General features: G+C 39.7%; 1 protein-coding gene across 2 annotated transcripts in view; it reads right to left on the minus strand.

The window, feature by feature from the left end:
* Nucleotides 1–1,037: 1,037 nt before the first annotated feature.
* The window catches only part of TPH2 (tryptophan hydroxylase 2), a 138,060-nt gene continuing 121,459 nt past the window's right edge, over nt 1,038–17,638 (minus strand). For both annotated transcript variants that reach the window (XM_036761292.1, XM_036761293.1), the window contains 2 exons: nt 1,871–2,004; nt 1,038–1,212 (listed from right to left, as the gene is read on the minus strand). In XM_036761292.1, the coding sequence (XP_036617187.1) occupies nt 1,038–1,212; nt 1,871–2,004 (309 nt within the window). The remainder of the gene's footprint in view (nt 1,213–1,870; nt 2,005–17,638) is intronic.

Here is a 17,638-nt window from a genome sequence, read left to right on the forward strand (position 1 = left end):
TATAATCTCCTGTATATTGCCATTACGTATTGCTCCCTGACATGATCTCCCTCCCAGTGATGCAACACATGTACAGATAATGAGGCTCTAGTTTTATGTGGGGTGTGTCAGGTACTATGCATGAAGCTATTAAGCATGCGAGCTGCAGGTCTAGCTTATCCTTTGCCCTACTTTTGATTACAGACCCAGTTGAAACTGGTTTTTCCCTTTTCTGAGAATTGTTTCTTCTTTTCTCAGCACTCCCTTCTAATCATGTGACTCCCAGACATTTCTTTCTGTGGTGGCCAAACTTTTTCCCTTTCTAACATAGGCAACTCTGCAAAACTACAAATTGCAGAGAGAGTGCCAACCTGCACTGATAGAGTAACTTTCCTCATCTGGAAGTTCCCTCTATCAAGTCAATCATAGATCCAATGTCATATAATTCTTGTTTCCCCAAAAGATATTGAGAAGGGAAAATCCAGCTTTGCTACAGTTTAAAAGAATGATGAATTTCCTATTTTTTTAAAAAAAGGACAGAAAATAAAGAGTCATTGAGATGTAGTCAAAGAGAGAGTTCTTATGGTTTTTAATGAGAACAAAAGCAGCAAGACACAGTGGACCAAGCTCTAGTTATTAGCTGTGTGACCGTGAGCAAATCACTTAACCTCTCTGAGTCTCAAGCAAATATCTAAGCTCAGAATTTCTGCCTTAGTAGAGGGAGTGCCCTCTACAAGCCATATTTAAATAGATACACATACTTTCAGGATACAAAAGTAATTCTATTAAACCAACTATCTAGTCTTTAAATATTGTAAATCTCTTTACGACATATATGATAATTGTCTGCTATTATATTGTCTGCTATTATAGTCTTCACACAGTAGTCTAATCTTATTTGGTCTGCAAATTGCAATTAGGTAGATACACAATGACGCAGGTTACTAGCCAAGCTTTAGCACATAGAGTTGCTATGGAAGGAGTGGCATCATATGAAGCGGATTCATTTGCTGTTGAGTGATAGAAAGATGAAGCTGGCAGCAAACTGGTCCCAGGCCTCAAATCCCCAAATATTTGTTCATCTTGCTCAAAGCATCACACACTGTATTCAGATCACTTCGGAGGTCCTGGACCACATTCTCAATACTCCTGGTATCCTTCAGTATTTCAATGCTCTGTGTATAAGGATTGAAGTACACAGAGAAGGGGCGAGTTATCGACTTGGCAAAGTCTCTGCAAAATAATAATAATAAAATGTTAAATGATCAGCTAGCACTGGTTAAAAAAGAGAGAGAGTGGGATGGGGAGGAGAAGGATAGAAGAGAAGGAGAAAGGAAAAAAGGGGGAGAGAGAAAGAAGAGAGAAGAGAGTTAGAAGAAAGAGATAGAAAAGAGAAAAGAGAGAGAAGAGGGAAGAAGGGGAGAAAGAGAGAGGAGAGGAAGAAAGAGAGAAGGGCAAAAAAAAGAGACAAGAGAGAGAAAGAGATAGGAGAGAAAGAGGGAAGAAGGGGAGAAAGAGAAAAGAGAGAAGAGAGAAAAAGAGACAAGAGAGAGAAAAAGAAGAGAAAGAAAGATAGGAGAGAAAGAGAGAAGAGAGAAGTGAGAAGAGAGAGAAGGAAAGGGAAGAGAAAAAGAAGAAAGGGAAGGAAAAGAGAAAAGAAGAGAGACAAAGAGAGATAGAAGAGGGGAAGAGAGAAAGAGAGAGGGGAGAAAGAGAGATAGGAGAGAGAGGAGGGAGAGGGGAAAGAAAGAGAGGCAAAGAGAGAAAAAACAGAAATTGAGAGAGAAGAGAAAGGATAGAAGAAAGAAAGAAAAAGAAAGAGAGAAAGAGGCATAGCAGAGAGACAGAAATGGAAGTTATCTTCCTTAGACAGGAAGGGAAATAAGTTTACCTCATCTTTTCTTTTGCTTCTTCAAAACTTTCAGAAACAAAGTAGGCTTCCTGAAAGGTGGTGATAAGGCATTCCTGCAGGCAAGTTGTCTTTGGGTCAAATGCTTTCACACAGGCCTTGTCAGACAGCGCATGCTGCAAAGGAAACCCCAACACTTGTTAAGCTGTATAATGAGACTCCAAAGTTCCCTGACATCACGTTGCCATAACACACTCACCGCAGAGGCATCCTCCAACCCCACTCAGTTGTTAGTCTCCCATGAATTATGGAGCTCTCTCATGAATAAGGTAAATTAGAGGGTATATTTTTTAAGTCTATTAGATACTGAGGGGGGGGAAATGGGATTATGGCATTATTTTATTTATCATCAGCAAGATTCGTAGTGAAGGACAGTTCAGAGTCATACCCCCAACAGGAATGGAATTTTAAATCCAGGCTATGAATAGGAGCAGCACCACATAAATATACTCATAAATATATCTCTATAAGCAATGTCCTGAAATTTCACTTAAATGGCAGAAGTAATAATTACCTGTGTAGAGAGGTAATTGGGGCTCTGCCTGAACTATTTGTGGTAATCATCACGAGACGTTTTTAGGTCAGATACTGAAAGTCACCCAGAGTAACTTTAAAAGTGAGTGATTCTGGGGCAGATAGGTGGCGCAGCGAATAGAGCACCGGCCCCAGAGTCAAGACGACCTGAGTTCAAATCCAGCCTCAGACACTTGACACACGTACTAGCTGTGTGACCTTGGGCAAGTCACTTAATCCCAATTGCCCTGCCTTCCCCCTTCCAAAAAAAAGTGAATGATTCTGGGATAGCTAGGTGGCACAATGAATTAGAGCACCGGACCTGGAGTGGGGAGGACCAGAGTTCAAATCCAGCCTCAGGCACTTACTAGCTGAGTGAACCTGGGCAAGTCACCTAACCCTGAGTGCCTCCAATAAGTAAATAAAAATTAAATTTAAAAAGTGAGTGATTCTGTATTGGAGATGATGACATGAGTCTTTTATGGGATGTTGAAGAAATGCATCGCCGTCTACCAAGTGTACCACATGACTGGGGGAAGTACAAGGAGAAAGAGAGAATTAATAAAGGGGGAGCAAATGTTATTACTTTCTGAAAAGTCATCAGGTCAGTTTTACTGATTACATGATTGGCACTGAGAACCATAAAGAATGATGAGTGACTGTGGTTTCAAGATAGGCAGAGAGATGAGGAGGGTTGGCAACCCTCCTTCCACCTTCACATTTTCAACTGCTAATTTGCTAATCTGTGTTTGCCTTAATTAAGTCATTATTTGAATTTTGGACTCAGCAACAAACATGATCGTTTCCATATACAAATAACAATAGAAAAACAAAATTGAATATGAAATCCCAAATGCGTATGTCATGGATTCTTTTAAGCATACAATACATTTAAAACAGTGATTCTGTTACTGCCCTGTTTGGAGGGGTCTCTTTCCACACTCTTTTCTGCTGTATTTCATAAATGTCCCATTAACATTCTTTTTTTTTTGACATTGCTATTACTCCTACCTTTGGCCCCTATAATTCTTCCTTCCACAATAATTAATAATTATAATAATTACAATAGTAATCACCTCCCTTGTAACAAAAAGCATAGTCAAGCCAAACAGATGCATTTATTGGGCATGTTAGAAAATGTGTATCTCATGCTTGTTTACCTAATGGACAGAGTTATTTAGAGGAGGAAAAACATTTCTGGGTAACATGGTTTATCTGGTGTCCTGCACAACCCCTATATCATATAAGTGCCAATAAATAGATCTAGGAGGAAATATGAACCTAGTCTAGCATTTAAAGCCATCCACAATTTGGATCCTACCTGGTCTTGTTTCATATTGCTAGGTGGCACAGTGGATAGAGTGCCAGGTCAAGAGTCAAGAAGACCAAATTCAAATCCAGTCTGACACTTACTAGATCTGTGACCTGGAGTAGTCCCTTGACCTCAGTTTGCCTCAGTTTTCTCAACTGTGAAATGGGCATGATTAGAGCATCTCCCTCCCAGGTCAGTTGTGAGGTTCAAATAAGATGAGATCTGTAAAGCGCAAGGCGCAGTGGCCACCACATGGTCGAGGCTATGTATGTGCTAATTAATACTATTATTACTTTGTAAAGAGGTCCCATGGTATAGTGAAAAGAGCACTGGTTTGGGATTCAGAGGCTCTGGGTTCACATTCTGTAACATACTATTTGTGTGACTTTGGGCAAGTCTTAATTTCTTCGAGCTTCAGTTTCCTAATCTATAAAATGAAAGATTGCGCTAGATGGACTCTAACTCTATGATCCCTTCCATTCCATTCTGGTCCCATCGGCTTGCTTGTTGTTCCCTTAGTGAACCCTAGGATGTACGTGCCATTACTGTCCACATTTTACACATGATGAAAATGAGGCTAAGACAGTCTAGGTGACTTACCCCCAGAGTCACACAGTAGTAAACGTTTGAGACAAAATCCAAACTCAGATTTTCCTCTCTCCAGATCCAAGATTCTAGACACTCCTTTCTCTGCCATTATCTAAAGCTCCATAAAAGGCTCAGAGCAGTTTTAAGCTTTACTAACTTTAAACTATACTAATTTTTGAAGGGCCTTTTTTATATCATATCATATCATGTTATATCATATACATTATGTTATACCATATCATATCATGTCATTGTAATGGTAATTAAGGTGGGACTTTTTTACTGTTTTCCCTTTTGGAACACTGAAGTAATCAAGTGCCTTTGATGAGTCTGACCTTTGTTTCTTTGATTGAATCAAGAGTCTTTGACCTGTTTAAGAAACAAGAAAGCCTAGTTCGCATAGGTTTGAGTGGCATGGTTATGATGCCTGAAGAAGCATCACATGATTTTGAGTGGCATGGTTGTGATGCCCTTTGACCCTGAACAGGGTATATAAACTCAGAGGTTAGCATTTTGTTTGGGGCTCTCACTGGAAGAGTGTCGTGTGATTTGTCCACATGAGACTCTGTGTAGCCGCGTGAGCCCCTCGGCTTTGAAAACCCAGATGTTGGCTCCTCTCTCTCTGGTAACTATGTAATTCTTTGGTCAGACAACTAGAGGCCTATCTGTTGATAACTGTGTGTGTTTGCTCTATTTATATTGTCTCCGTTTGTAATTTCTGTTTGTATTTGCTTTGAAGTCCAGGGTGCTGGCTTTCCCCCTGAACTAAGTGAATGATATATGTACGTTTGATTAAAGTGATACTGTTAACCCCTTAAAGTTGCTCTCCTTAGAAAAGCAGATCAAAGAATCTGTGCTAGCAGCCTTCCTGTGTGCTGGTGTTGTTGGTCTTACACAGACACAGTAGCGGCAAGCAGCATTGTTGTTACAGTCATATTATTACATTATTCTATATTATATTGTATTATATTATATCATATTACATCATATCATATCATATATTATATTATGTTATGTTATATTGTATTATATTGTGTTATGTCATGTTATGTTATGTTGTTATGTTATGTTATATTGTATTATGTCACCCCCCCCCGTAAGCTACACGGGGGGCCCTGTACAGAACATTCCATTCCCACCTCCGTGATTTTGCACTCTATGCCTGAAGCACTCCCTCTTCTCAGCTTCCTTCAAGGCCTAGCTCAGCTGTTACCTCCTATAACAAAGTCCTCCCTGGTTGTCCCCAAGGAATCAATGTTCTCTTCCTCAAGCCATTACTTTGTGTGTACTTGTTCATTTATTCTGTATATCTGTATCCACACAATAGGATGTAAGCTCCTTGAGGTCTCGGTCTATATCATTCTTGTCTTTGTAATCTAAACATGCAGCACAGAAGTTACACACAGCAGAGGACCAATAAGCAGAGCATGATCCCATCTCCGTGCTCCAAATTCCTCTCTTACTAGGCCTACAACAGGAACTCTCCCCATGCCTTTGTGTGCTAAGGATCCTCTGTGGTTTCCATCTTTATCTAATAGGATTTACTGGAGAAATTTCCAAAAAGCTCCCCCCACCCACGTTCCTCATGTGCGCTCTAGTGAGTTGATGACCTCCATGAAGAAAGGTGAGCACTCCCAGTTAGAGAATGTGCGTGAGCACGGCAGAAACAGCCCACAAGTCCCCCAACACACAGAACACACACTGTCTTGTTATTTTCCTCTTCCACCGAGTTCACCTGTCTCAATAAATGCGCATCTGAAACTGGGACTGCAGAAGGAATCTTCCAGTGAACTCATTTCCCCCCTCCAGAATAACTTCATTATAAGCAGAAGGTCACTACACCTGCAAATGCATCTGGGCTAAATTCAGTGCAGTGCATTGAACATGAGGGATCTTTGGTTCCACATGACTGACGATTCCTTCCACTTAGAAAAACAACCTTACATTTTTTTCATGTCTTAGATTTCAAAATGAATGGCCCTTTAAGGAGGACTACAGTTGTTGATCTAGAAAGAATGATAGGATCATTAGGGCTTGCTTTCTTTTTCAGATTTAGAGGTTATTCTCTTTTTAGTCACACATTAAGTTTATATCTTATCTATATTATTTTTCTCTAATTGCCAACCTGCCCATTCATCTATCCACATGGAAAAGCAATGCTATGATGGGTTCAACAACCTCACTGCCTCTCCAAATTAATCTGTCTCCACCCCCTCCAACACTTGAGAATTCTTACAGAGTGAGAGCAGAGGAGAAATGCAGCATAGCAGACAGGGTGCCAGATGTGAGGCCAGGAATACCTGGGTATGAATCCTGCCTTCAACATTTACTGTGTGATTGGGAACAAGCCACTTTCCTTTTCTCAATCTGTTTTCCTACCTATAAAATGGGAGTGATGGGATGCTAATACCTGTAGCACTTACATTGCAGGGTTGAAATGGGTTAATATATAGTAAGCACTTTGAAAGCCTTAAGGTACTATATAAATATTAGCTATTAATAATAGCAGAAATGTAGCACTTATATATGTATTTTATATATATATATATATTACATAATTATATGTAATTGCAAAGCATTTTCTAGCTAACATTTATGTAGTGCTTTAAGGCTTTGAAATGCTTTACATATAGATATATGAAATATTTATTAAATGCTTACTGTGTGCCAGGAATATAGTATTAATAATATATGCGTCAGACATATGTATTATTATTAATAGCTAACAATTATGTAGCCCTTCAATATTTTCAAAGAGCTTTTACATACATAATCGCATTGTATCCTCCCAATAATTCTATGAAGTGGTGTTATCATCCCTATTTTACAGATAAGGAAACTGAGACCGATTAAGTGATTTGCCCAGAGTCACAGATCTAGTAAGTGTCTGAGGCAGGTATCAAACTCAGGTCTTCCTGACTCCCATTCTAATGCTCTAGTCTCTGCTTCAAGCTGTCATCCCTCTGGAACCTAACAGGTTCTTTAGGGTAGCAAATAAAAGTGAGGAGCAGAAGGAATTCATACTCCCACACTGCAAAGCCACCCAAAAATGCTAGCAATCTGTTATTATATGTGTAAAGCTCTCTTCAAATCACCAATAGAATTTCTTCTTTTTTTTGGTAGTAAAAATCAATGAAGTTTTTATCCTGAGAAAATTCATACTATGGAAATTCTGTAGTTGGTATACCCAGTTGAGCTCGTGTCGTCTTCTTTCACTGCTGAAGGGGATTAAAGTGGATCAAGAGAGGCCCAGTAGATTAATTAGACACTCTGCTAAAGCCTGGTATAGCAGGCACCCAGAGGCTAGAGTACAGCATTCAGAGTACTGACCCAAGAGTTAAGAAAAGTCAGTGTGTTTAGAGCATTTTATTTATAAATATGATCATTTTGGCAACAGTTATAATATCATTCAACTACTGTAACATTGGAAGGAGAAGATGCAAGATAGCATTTGGGTCTTTTAAGCCTAAAAAACATAGAAAAGGACGAAGAATGCCCATCACCCAGGCTATTGTAGCCAGTTGGATGGACAATCCAATAGTATATATATCTTGGACAAACACTGTGGATGGACAGTGATTTAGACCCAAAACTGAATAGGAGGAGAAGAAGCAGGTAGATTGCCTTTGGAAAATCGCATGGTACTTCTAATGACCCCAAGCTTCTAGCTTTAACAGCAATATTCATCCGGTGATGCCATGTGCCTATGAATCACAGAACACCACAGTCTCCAAAGAATTAAAGTTGTAGGTCACCCAAAGGGCAAAGGAGAGGCACAGGGCAAGCATGACCAGCAAGCAGCATATTACTAATGAACAACAGCCTAGGAAAAGCAGCATATGGGACATAACCAGAACAGTGTATGACTGGAGAAGTAGGTAGCCCAACCCTGGAGCCATAGCCAGGGATAACCAATGGAGAATCTACGTGCTCTTCTGATCAATGCAATGTCAAAAAATCCTAGGATCAGAGTACATCTATAGTGGGAAGGGTTCTCAGATGTCATCTAGTCCAGAGGTGCCAAACACATAGCCCATGGACTGCACTGGAACCAAATTAAAAAGCAATTGGGAAATATTAACAAAAAATGGATAAAATATAATATAGATGATGTTAACTTGCAGTTTTCTAAATCAATCTGTAGCTGGCAGGGATCCTTATGTACCCTTTAATGGCCCTCCATTTCTATTTACATTTGACACCACTGATCTAGTCCAACCCCCTCATATTACAAATGCCCATAGATGTGAAGTCCTTTACCCAAGGCACAGGTAGTATGCAGCAGAACAGGAAGGTGAACCCAGATTTTGTCACTGTACTACACTGCCTCCTGAGCTCTAGAGGAAGGTTCCTAGCTTGTTGAATAAACTCCCTATTCAGGATTTTCAAAAGGATTTGGACAAGAGTCAAGCCACATGAGAAGAAATGGGTAGACTGAGCTTCAAACCAATGGAGGGAGTAACCACATCATGGGGATCTTTCATCCATCAAAGTAGTGAAAAAATAAAGTATCTTTAATGGCCTGTACTATAGACAATGAGTACAATACCAGACAGTGAGAAGACAATGGGTGTAATCTATTGTATGGATTGTTACAATATAAGATATTGGTTATAATATATATAATATGTATAATATATATTATATGGTTAATACATATAATATGGTTAATATATTATATATACTTTGTATGACTTTCTCTCCAGCTTGAACTGTGATTATTGCTACATCTAACTCTCTAGCACCCAATATGTACTGAGTCAATAAAGTTCAACCAGACTATAATGAGCGCCTACTATATTAGAGATACTTTACTGCATTGGGAGGTACAAGTAGTAATAATATTCTGCAATTTCCAAAGCATTTCGCATATGCTATCTAACTGGAGTCCCAAGACAACCCTGGGAGAGACAAGTGTGTGCTGGAGGAGTTAATGTTCCCATTTTATAGGACAATTTCTGTCCTGTAAGAGACTGAAGCTCAGGTAAGTTAAGTGACTTGCCCATTAACAGGCAGCCAGAAAGTATGAGAGGAAGGATTTGAACCCAGATTTTCCTGATACCAAGTCCAGTGATTGGTCCGCTACACCAAATACTAAGATATGGTCATGTAACTAAAGGAAGAAACACAAATACAAAACACAAATGTAATACATATTAAAATGTGCTCAGGACAACAGAGGGCTATGGCATGGGGACCAGAGATGGGTAAGGCTGCTTGCTGAAGTGAGAGGAGGTAGTCCATGGGGCTGGTATCTAACAACAGTAATAGTATCAGTGAGGTGGAGGGTGACGATGATGAAGAGCCAGCATTTACATGGAGCGTAAGCTTTATAAAGCACTTTACAGATACAATCTCATTTTATCCTGACACAACAACCCTGGGAGGTAGGTGCTATTTATTAGCCCCATTTTATGGATGGGGAAACTGAGGCAGACAGGGGTTAAGTGCCTCCAGCTAGCTAGTATCTGAAGCCCTGTGACAATTGGCAACTAGGACTGATCCCCTTGCCTGATGTTCACCACTGGAACCCAACAGGATATACCACAGACATTTCAGGGAATGACAAAAGGGTAATAAAATAGGTGTGGCCTCTCCCATTATGCCAAGAAGTCCAGACATGAATAGAATACAGGACCTACTTCAATTTGTGACTATGTTTGTCTATTCCTGTGTCTCTGTCAGCGTCTTCTTTAAGAAATCCGTATCAGAAGGACAGCCCACCATCTTGTCACATGTCATATGTACCCTAGGATGGATTTTTAATACATACTGAACTAAATTCTTTCAGGCCCCTAGGGAACCATTCAGTCAATTATTTTCTAATGGTTTATAATAACATTAATATGAAGCATCAATAGAACTAATTAGGCTTGCTTTGCTACTGTTTGCATTTAAATAATGAATTTCAGCATACAATACATCATAGCTGCTCCTTTGCTTTGTCTAAGTCTCCATCATGAGACTGTTCATTCATTCCCATTCTCTTTTCCTCTGTGTGGTTGTGGTTAGCATCTGCTCTGCTATTCTGGTTCTGCTCTTCCTCCCCCCACCACTGCCACTTTGTGCTATTTCGTAAAAGGTATTTTCACATTTCTTTTGGATACTTATTCTTCATATTTGTCATCTTTCATCACTTTATAATGTTACGTAACATTAATATAGCATGGTTTATTTAGCCATTCATCTGTTGCTGGGCATTTAGGTTACTTTCAGTTTGGATTTTTATCTTTTAAACTATAAATTAGGCATAAAAATCTTTGAACAGATAGCTCCTTTTTTTGTAAGACTTTCAAAGTATACTCCCAACAATAAAGCTATTGGGTTAATGGTTTATGGTGTAAAGTTAAAGGGTATGATTATTTTCTTAACTTTCAACAGAGAGATTGCCTTCCAAAAAGATTCTACCAGTTTGCAATTCCACTAGTAATGGATGAGCATGCACATTTTTCAAGAGCTGCCACCATTTTGCTTTTAATTATTTTCTCCAATTTAATGGGAGTGAAGCCCCTCAGAGTTCTTTTTAATTTACTTCTCTTTGATTATTAGGGAGGCTCAGCATTTTTTCCAGTAATTATTAGCAATTTGTGTTCCCCTTTTTGAAAACTGTCTGTTCATATCCTTTGATGATTTCTCCCTTGTGGCCTGGGAGTTGCCTTTGTAAATGTTTAACAGCTCCATTTAGTCAATTAGCAAGGTGAACAACACAATGCCGACTGGCCTGAAAAAAGATAATACAACTTCCAACAAAGTAGCTAAGCTGAGAGAATGTTTCTCATTCACTCCCAGACTGTCAAACACCTTTTAAAGCACAGAGATATTAGATGGTCAGGTTTTTACCTAAACTCCCTGAAAGATCTATTCTGGATTGACTTATTCTTCTGAGTTTGCACTTGCTTTTAGAAAGAACTCTGGGCTGCCGTTCAGGAGACCTGGATTTCTAGTCCAGGCTCTGGTCCTAATAAGCTAGGTAACCTTGAGCAATTCCTTCATCCTTTCCAGGCTTCACTTTCCTTATCTGTAAAAGGATGGGATTGGACCACATGATTTCGAAGGCCTTTTTCAACTCTTATTGTCCTGAGCTTTAACATTTACAAAGATCGGGTGTAGGGGCAGAGACCTGCCTCAGAACTCTCTTTCTGCCATTTCAACATCCTCCCTGGCCACTAGTCTAAATGCATAAGACTTTTCAATGACACAAATCTATTTTTCCCCCAAAATCTGATGACATAGAATGTGATAGTCACCACTCAAATGAGAGTTGGTTAAGACTGGAAAAAAATACCTTGAAGATAAAGTCATGTTCTTGGCCAATTTAGGGCCAGGACACACACACACACATATGTGTATGTATGTGTGTATTGTGTTGTGTGTATACGTGCATACGTGTATGTATATGTGTGTTGCATGTATATGTGTGTATATGTTTATTATTATATATGTATATACATGTGTGTATTGTTATACAGTCATTTCAATCATGTCTGACTCTTTGTGACCCTATTTGGGGTTTTCTTCACAAAGATCCTGCAGTGGTTTACCATTTCCATTTCTAGCTGAGGAAACTGAGGCAAATGGGGTTAAGTGACTTGCCCAGGGTCACACAGCTAATAAGTGTCTAAGGCCACATTTGAACTCAGATCTTCCTGCCTCCAGGCCCGGTGTTCTATCCACTTCACTACCTAACTGCCTTCATATATGTGTGTATGTGTATGTATATATGTGTATGTACGTATATATGCATGTGTGTATGTGTGTGCATGTATGTGTTCATGTGTGTTGTATACATGTATGTATGCATGTATGTACATGTGTACTTAGCACGGTGTATGGCACATAATAGGCACTTAATAAATGATTATTGATATATATGCTTATACATATGAGCAACAGGCTTGCAAACACACATTTTCCCATGAGAGAAAAAAATGGATATGTATGTTTTTTAAACTTACTATAAAATATATCTTCTGCCAACTAAACCTGACATATCACTTCTGTCCCAGTTGTCAAACTGGGCAGTGATGGGATCAATGCTCCTTTAAAGGTTTATAAATGATGCTGACAGTTTTATCTACTTAAGCAAGCTGTTTGGGTCAAAGAGGGATAGAGAATAATTCTATCCTTCAGGCAGTTACTAAATACAAGCTTAAGATACTGTCTCCAAATCTGGTTCTCACTTACTCTGCATGCAAAGTGTTTGTATTATGGTAGAACATAATACATCCTGCGAAGTCACTTGGTCAGTCAACAACAAGCATTTATTAAGCACCTGCTGCTGAGGATTCTAAGAAAGACAAAAGACAGTCCCTGGTCTCAAGGAACTTACAATCTAATGGGGAAGACGACATGCAAACTACATAGAAAGATAGAGGGAAAGAGAGGAATAGATATGGTAAATGCAGGCGTGTGCTAGAAACAAACAATTGTCAAATTTTCAGTGTGAGCATTTACAACTCAGAAATCAAAAAGTGTTACAAATCAGGTCTTGATTTATTGTTTTGTTGATCTCTAGACTTAAGAAAGTAATGGAGCACTGGCCCTGGAGTCAGGAGGACCCGAGTTCAAATCTGGTCTCAGACACTTGACACACTTACTAGCTGTGTGACCTTGGGCAAGTCACTTAACCCAATTGCCCTGCCTTCTCCCCTCCAAAAAAAAAAAGAAAAGGATGGAGAAAACAAAAATAATGTAGATTTAACCTAAAATTTAGTTGATAAAGATACATTCTTTTTCCTGGTGAGCCAGTTGTTAAACATTTACCAGCACACTCCTGGGTAAATTGAAGCTACTCAATACAGGGAAAGCTATCTTCTTGTGGAAGGTGAGATTTTAGCTGGGTCTTTAAGGAAGCCGGGAAAACAGGAGAGAGAGACAAAGAAAAGAGAATTCCAAGCATGGGGGTCTGACAGTGAAAAAATATCTGAGTCTAGAGAGAAAATATTTTCTTGGAAGAACAGCAAGGAAGTCCAAGGTCACACTGCAAGCATGTGTCTGAGGCAAGACTCGAACCCAAGTCATCTTGATGCCAAGGTCGGCCTTCTAACTGCTGTCCTATGTTGCCTCTGAACTCCTTCCAATCTATTACCTATTAGTATAATTTACTTTATGTTCTCATTTGTATTATAATTGTTTGTGTCAATTGCGAGCTCCCTGAGGGCATGGACTGCCATTTGCCTTTCTTTGTATCCCCACCAATTAATTAGTGCAGTGCCTGGCATGTAGCTGGCACTTAGTAAATGTTTGTTGACTGGCTAAATGTCCTATCTTTGCTATACACTTGTATTTTAGTCAATTTTTGAAAAATTTTGCCAGATTGAATTAAAATAGAAATAGTTCTATGATATAGGGAGGGTCAGAGGAAGGAGCAGAGACATTGAAGGAGTTAATGGCCTGGGAACTGAGAAGTCAAGAATCCTCATTCCAGCTGTACCCATGGCATGAAATGACCTCAGTGCCTAGCCTGGGCCCTCAGCCTCTTCTCTTTGAAGTTATGCAGTCATTTTTCAGTCATATCTGACTCTTCACGACCCCATTTGGGGTTTTCTCAGCAAACATACTGGAGTGGTTTGCCATTTCCTTCTCCAGCTCATTTTTACAGATAAGGAAACCGAAACGAACAGGGTTGAGTGACTTGTCTAGGGTCACACAACTAGCTAGTGAGAGTCTGAGGTCAGATTTGCACCCAGGTCTTCCAGACCCCAGGCCAGTAGTTCTATCCACTACACCGCCTGCTTGCCCATAATTTATTAATAGTCCTGGTAAAGACAATATGATAAAAAATTATTGTGCAAGGATATTATTTTTTAAAAAACTAAAGCTTAAGGAAAAAGCTTGATGAATCTTCAGCCCTGAGAAACCCTGATAATAAGAGCTTATATATTTAGATATTTAACATTCCAGTGACCTCTGTGGAGAGGTGGTAGACCCAACTTCTTAAAGAATCAGTCCCTGACCTTAAGAAGCTCCAGAGCTAGTGCTCACAAGGGAAAGGGGGGATGACTCCTTTTTTGGATAGATTAACCCTTACAGGGGACCAAAGCCTGATACAGACAATTAGTCAGCAACTGTGACTTGGGCATCTATTCTATGTAAATCTCACCCTGTGAGGCCCACTTCATCCCTGGAAAGATCTAACCCTTCACAGGTCAGCCAGATAATTCATCTGCTAGGAATTCTGTCTCCGACAAATATTTGACATGGTTACTACCTTCAGGGAGCTGAAGGCAATAACCAGGACATGAAACAATGTGAGAATTTGGCAAAAGAGGAGCTTTCAAACTGGACTTTAAAAATCTATTCCATTAGAATAGAATAGAATATTCCATTAGAACCTCACATATCTCACATATCTGGCTCCCAGCTATCTAAATTTTGGGTTTATCTGGGCTGTTTGAAGACCAAAGCCAGAAATGGATTACAAATAGTAGTAGATAATATTGACAAATAATACCTCAAGTTTTGCAAAAGTGCTTTACCTATGTAATCTCATTTTATATAAAAAACTTGTGAGATAGATGCTATTATCTCCATTTTACGGATGAGGAAACTGAGTCTGAAAGAGATGTGGCCTGGCCCAAGGTTGCATTGCTATTAACTGTCTGAGGCAGGATTTGAACTTCACCCTTCCTGAATCCCACTCCAACACTCCCAACCAATGCTGTGGTTTAGTCATTTCAGACACGTCCAACTCTTCATGACCCTATTTGGGGTTTTCTTGGCAAAGATCCTAGACTGCTTTGCCATTTCCTTCTCCAGCTCATTTTACAAATGAAGAAACTAAGGTAAATAGGATTAAGTGACTTGCCCCAGGTCACACAGCTAGTAAGTGTTTTAGGCCAGATTTGAACTCAGGAAGATGAGTCTTCCTGACTTCAACCTTGGCACTCTATCCACTACCCCACCTAGCTGCCGTAACACAGCATGTACATGCTGCCCATCCAATACACCATCTCATGGTCTTGAAACCAGGGCTGGGAGGAAAGACTAGGAAATAAAGATCAGATTGAAGAGAGTTAGGGATCTGGCCTTGGAGCAAGGACAGAGAGTGGAAGATGACCAAAGGAACTCTAGACTATAAGTTTTGGTATATTTGGATTACTCCTTGTCTCTACCCATCAGGAATGCAAAGTTTTACAATGTGCAATATTATGTTTTCTAGGCACTGGAATGCTATCCCTGTTTATTTCCACCTCCTGCCTTCCTTCAGTTTCTCCAAGACAGTTCAAATCTCATCTTCTGAAAGAGACCTTATGCATTCTCCCTCACTGATATTACCCTCCAAGATTACCTCCCATTTACACTATGTATATCTTATATGGACAGTATACCAGCACCATGCCAGGAAACCAGATTGCTTCCATTTGAATTGTCTTAGTAAGACTCTGAAGAGCATCTGGCAAGATAAGGCACAAGATACTGAGGTTCTTTCACAAGTGAAGCTGCCAAGCATTCAATCTCTACTGCAGAGAGCACAATTCCAATAGACTGGCCACATTGTTCAAATGCCAAATGTACATTTGCCTAAAAGACTGTTTTATAGAGAGCTCACACAAGGCAAGTGCTCACATGGTGGTCAGAAGAAGAGATACAAGGACACTCTCAAGGTCTCTCTGAAGAACTTTAGAATCGATTGTGTGACATGGGAGACACTGGCAAAGGACCACCCAGTATAGCGTGCCTGCATCAGAGGTGGCGCTGTGCTCTATTAGCAAAGAAGAATTGAAGTAATTCAAAAGAAACATAAGAATGTTCAAATTTAGATACATCTCCACTCCAAATATTCATACGAACTATTTGTGCCACACCTGTGGCAGAGTCTTCTAAGCTTGTGTTGGTCTGATCAGCCACAGCTGGACACATTGTACCTTGACCCCAACATAGTAATGTCATTTTGGTTCTCTTTGAGAAGAAAGGATGACAACCAACCAACCATTTGTGACCTCTTCCCCACCCCCCCAACCCCGCCCACCATTAGCAAGTGAGAGCTCCTTGAGGACAGAGACCATGCTTTTGTCTTCCTTCTTACTCCCAGCACTGAGCACAATGCCTGGCCCACAGCAGGTGCTTCATAAATGCTTGTTGACTGACTGCAATTCAGTTACACTTAGCCTTCTCAATGCTCATCATGGGACACTCCTATCTCCCAACTCAGTCATTCTCCTTGACTGTCCCCCACACTTGGAATTCTCTACCTCTTGCTCTCTGCCTGCTGGTGTCCCTTCCTTCCTTCAAATCCCATCAAAAATCCCACCTCCCTAGAGGTGTCAAACACGAAGCCCCTCCTGAGTGTGGCAGGAACCAGACTAAAATTTAATTGGGAAATATTTATCAAAATAAACAAATCTACCATAAAACATAGATAACACACTTTAAAATAAAGTCCATAGGCAGCCCCACTGTGTTCTTTATGTACAGATTAATGGCCCCCATTTCTACTGGAGTTTAACACCACTATTCTACAAGAAACCCTTTCTGCTCTTCTTTAATGCTGGTTTCCTCCTTCTATTGATTATTTCCAATTTATCCTGTATATAGCTTGTCTGTACATAGTTATTTGCATGTTACAACCCCCATTTGTGAGCTCCTTGAGAATAGAAACTGGTTTTTGTTTTCTATTTTGTTTTTATTCACCTTTTTATCCCTAGCACTTAGTACAGTGTCTGGCACACAGCAGGTGCTTAATAAATGCTTGACTGATCATTGCTGTTGATGTCATAATGGAGATTAAAAGCAGCATGCTGAAATACCTATAATAAATAACCAAATAAGAAATTCCTGATGCTGGTTATTTAAAATAGGACATTTCCTAAAGATGTATGAATCTGAATTAAAATTCCATTTTTATGTTAAAGTTGCATCCTAAGGTCTAGCCCTGGGTTCATACAGGTACAGAAGACTGCTCCCAGGGTGCTTCTTTGGTTGTGAATCCCTATTATTCAGGTGAGATTTGACCCCAGGCCCTCTGGCACCAAATCTAGCTTGTTTTCCACTAAACTCTTAGAACAGGCTTTCACTGTACCTTCTGCATGGACAGGTTGGGTTATTAGCAATCATACTGACAGAGACAACATGGCACAATAGATAGAGAGAGTTGGTCTTTAGATCAAGAAGACCCAGGTTCAAATTCTACCTTTGATATCTATTAGCTACGTGATGCTAGAACAAATAATTTAACTTCTCAGTGCTCTAGGCCAGAGTTATCAAACATTTGGCTAGTCACCTGTGGTCTCCAACAATCTTGAGCGCAGCCCAAACCAGATTAAAAAGGAATTGGGAAACGTTTAACAAAATGTACAAAAATACAATAAAACATAGATGATGTTAGCATGTGTTTT

The sequence above is a fragment of the Trichosurus vulpecula genome, chromosome 5 (assembly GCF_011100635.1).
Source record: "Trichosurus vulpecula isolate mTriVul1 chromosome 5, mTriVul1.pri, whole genome shotgun sequence".
Taxonomy (NCBI): Eukaryota; Metazoa; Chordata; class Mammalia; order Diprotodontia; family Phalangeridae; genus Trichosurus; species Trichosurus vulpecula.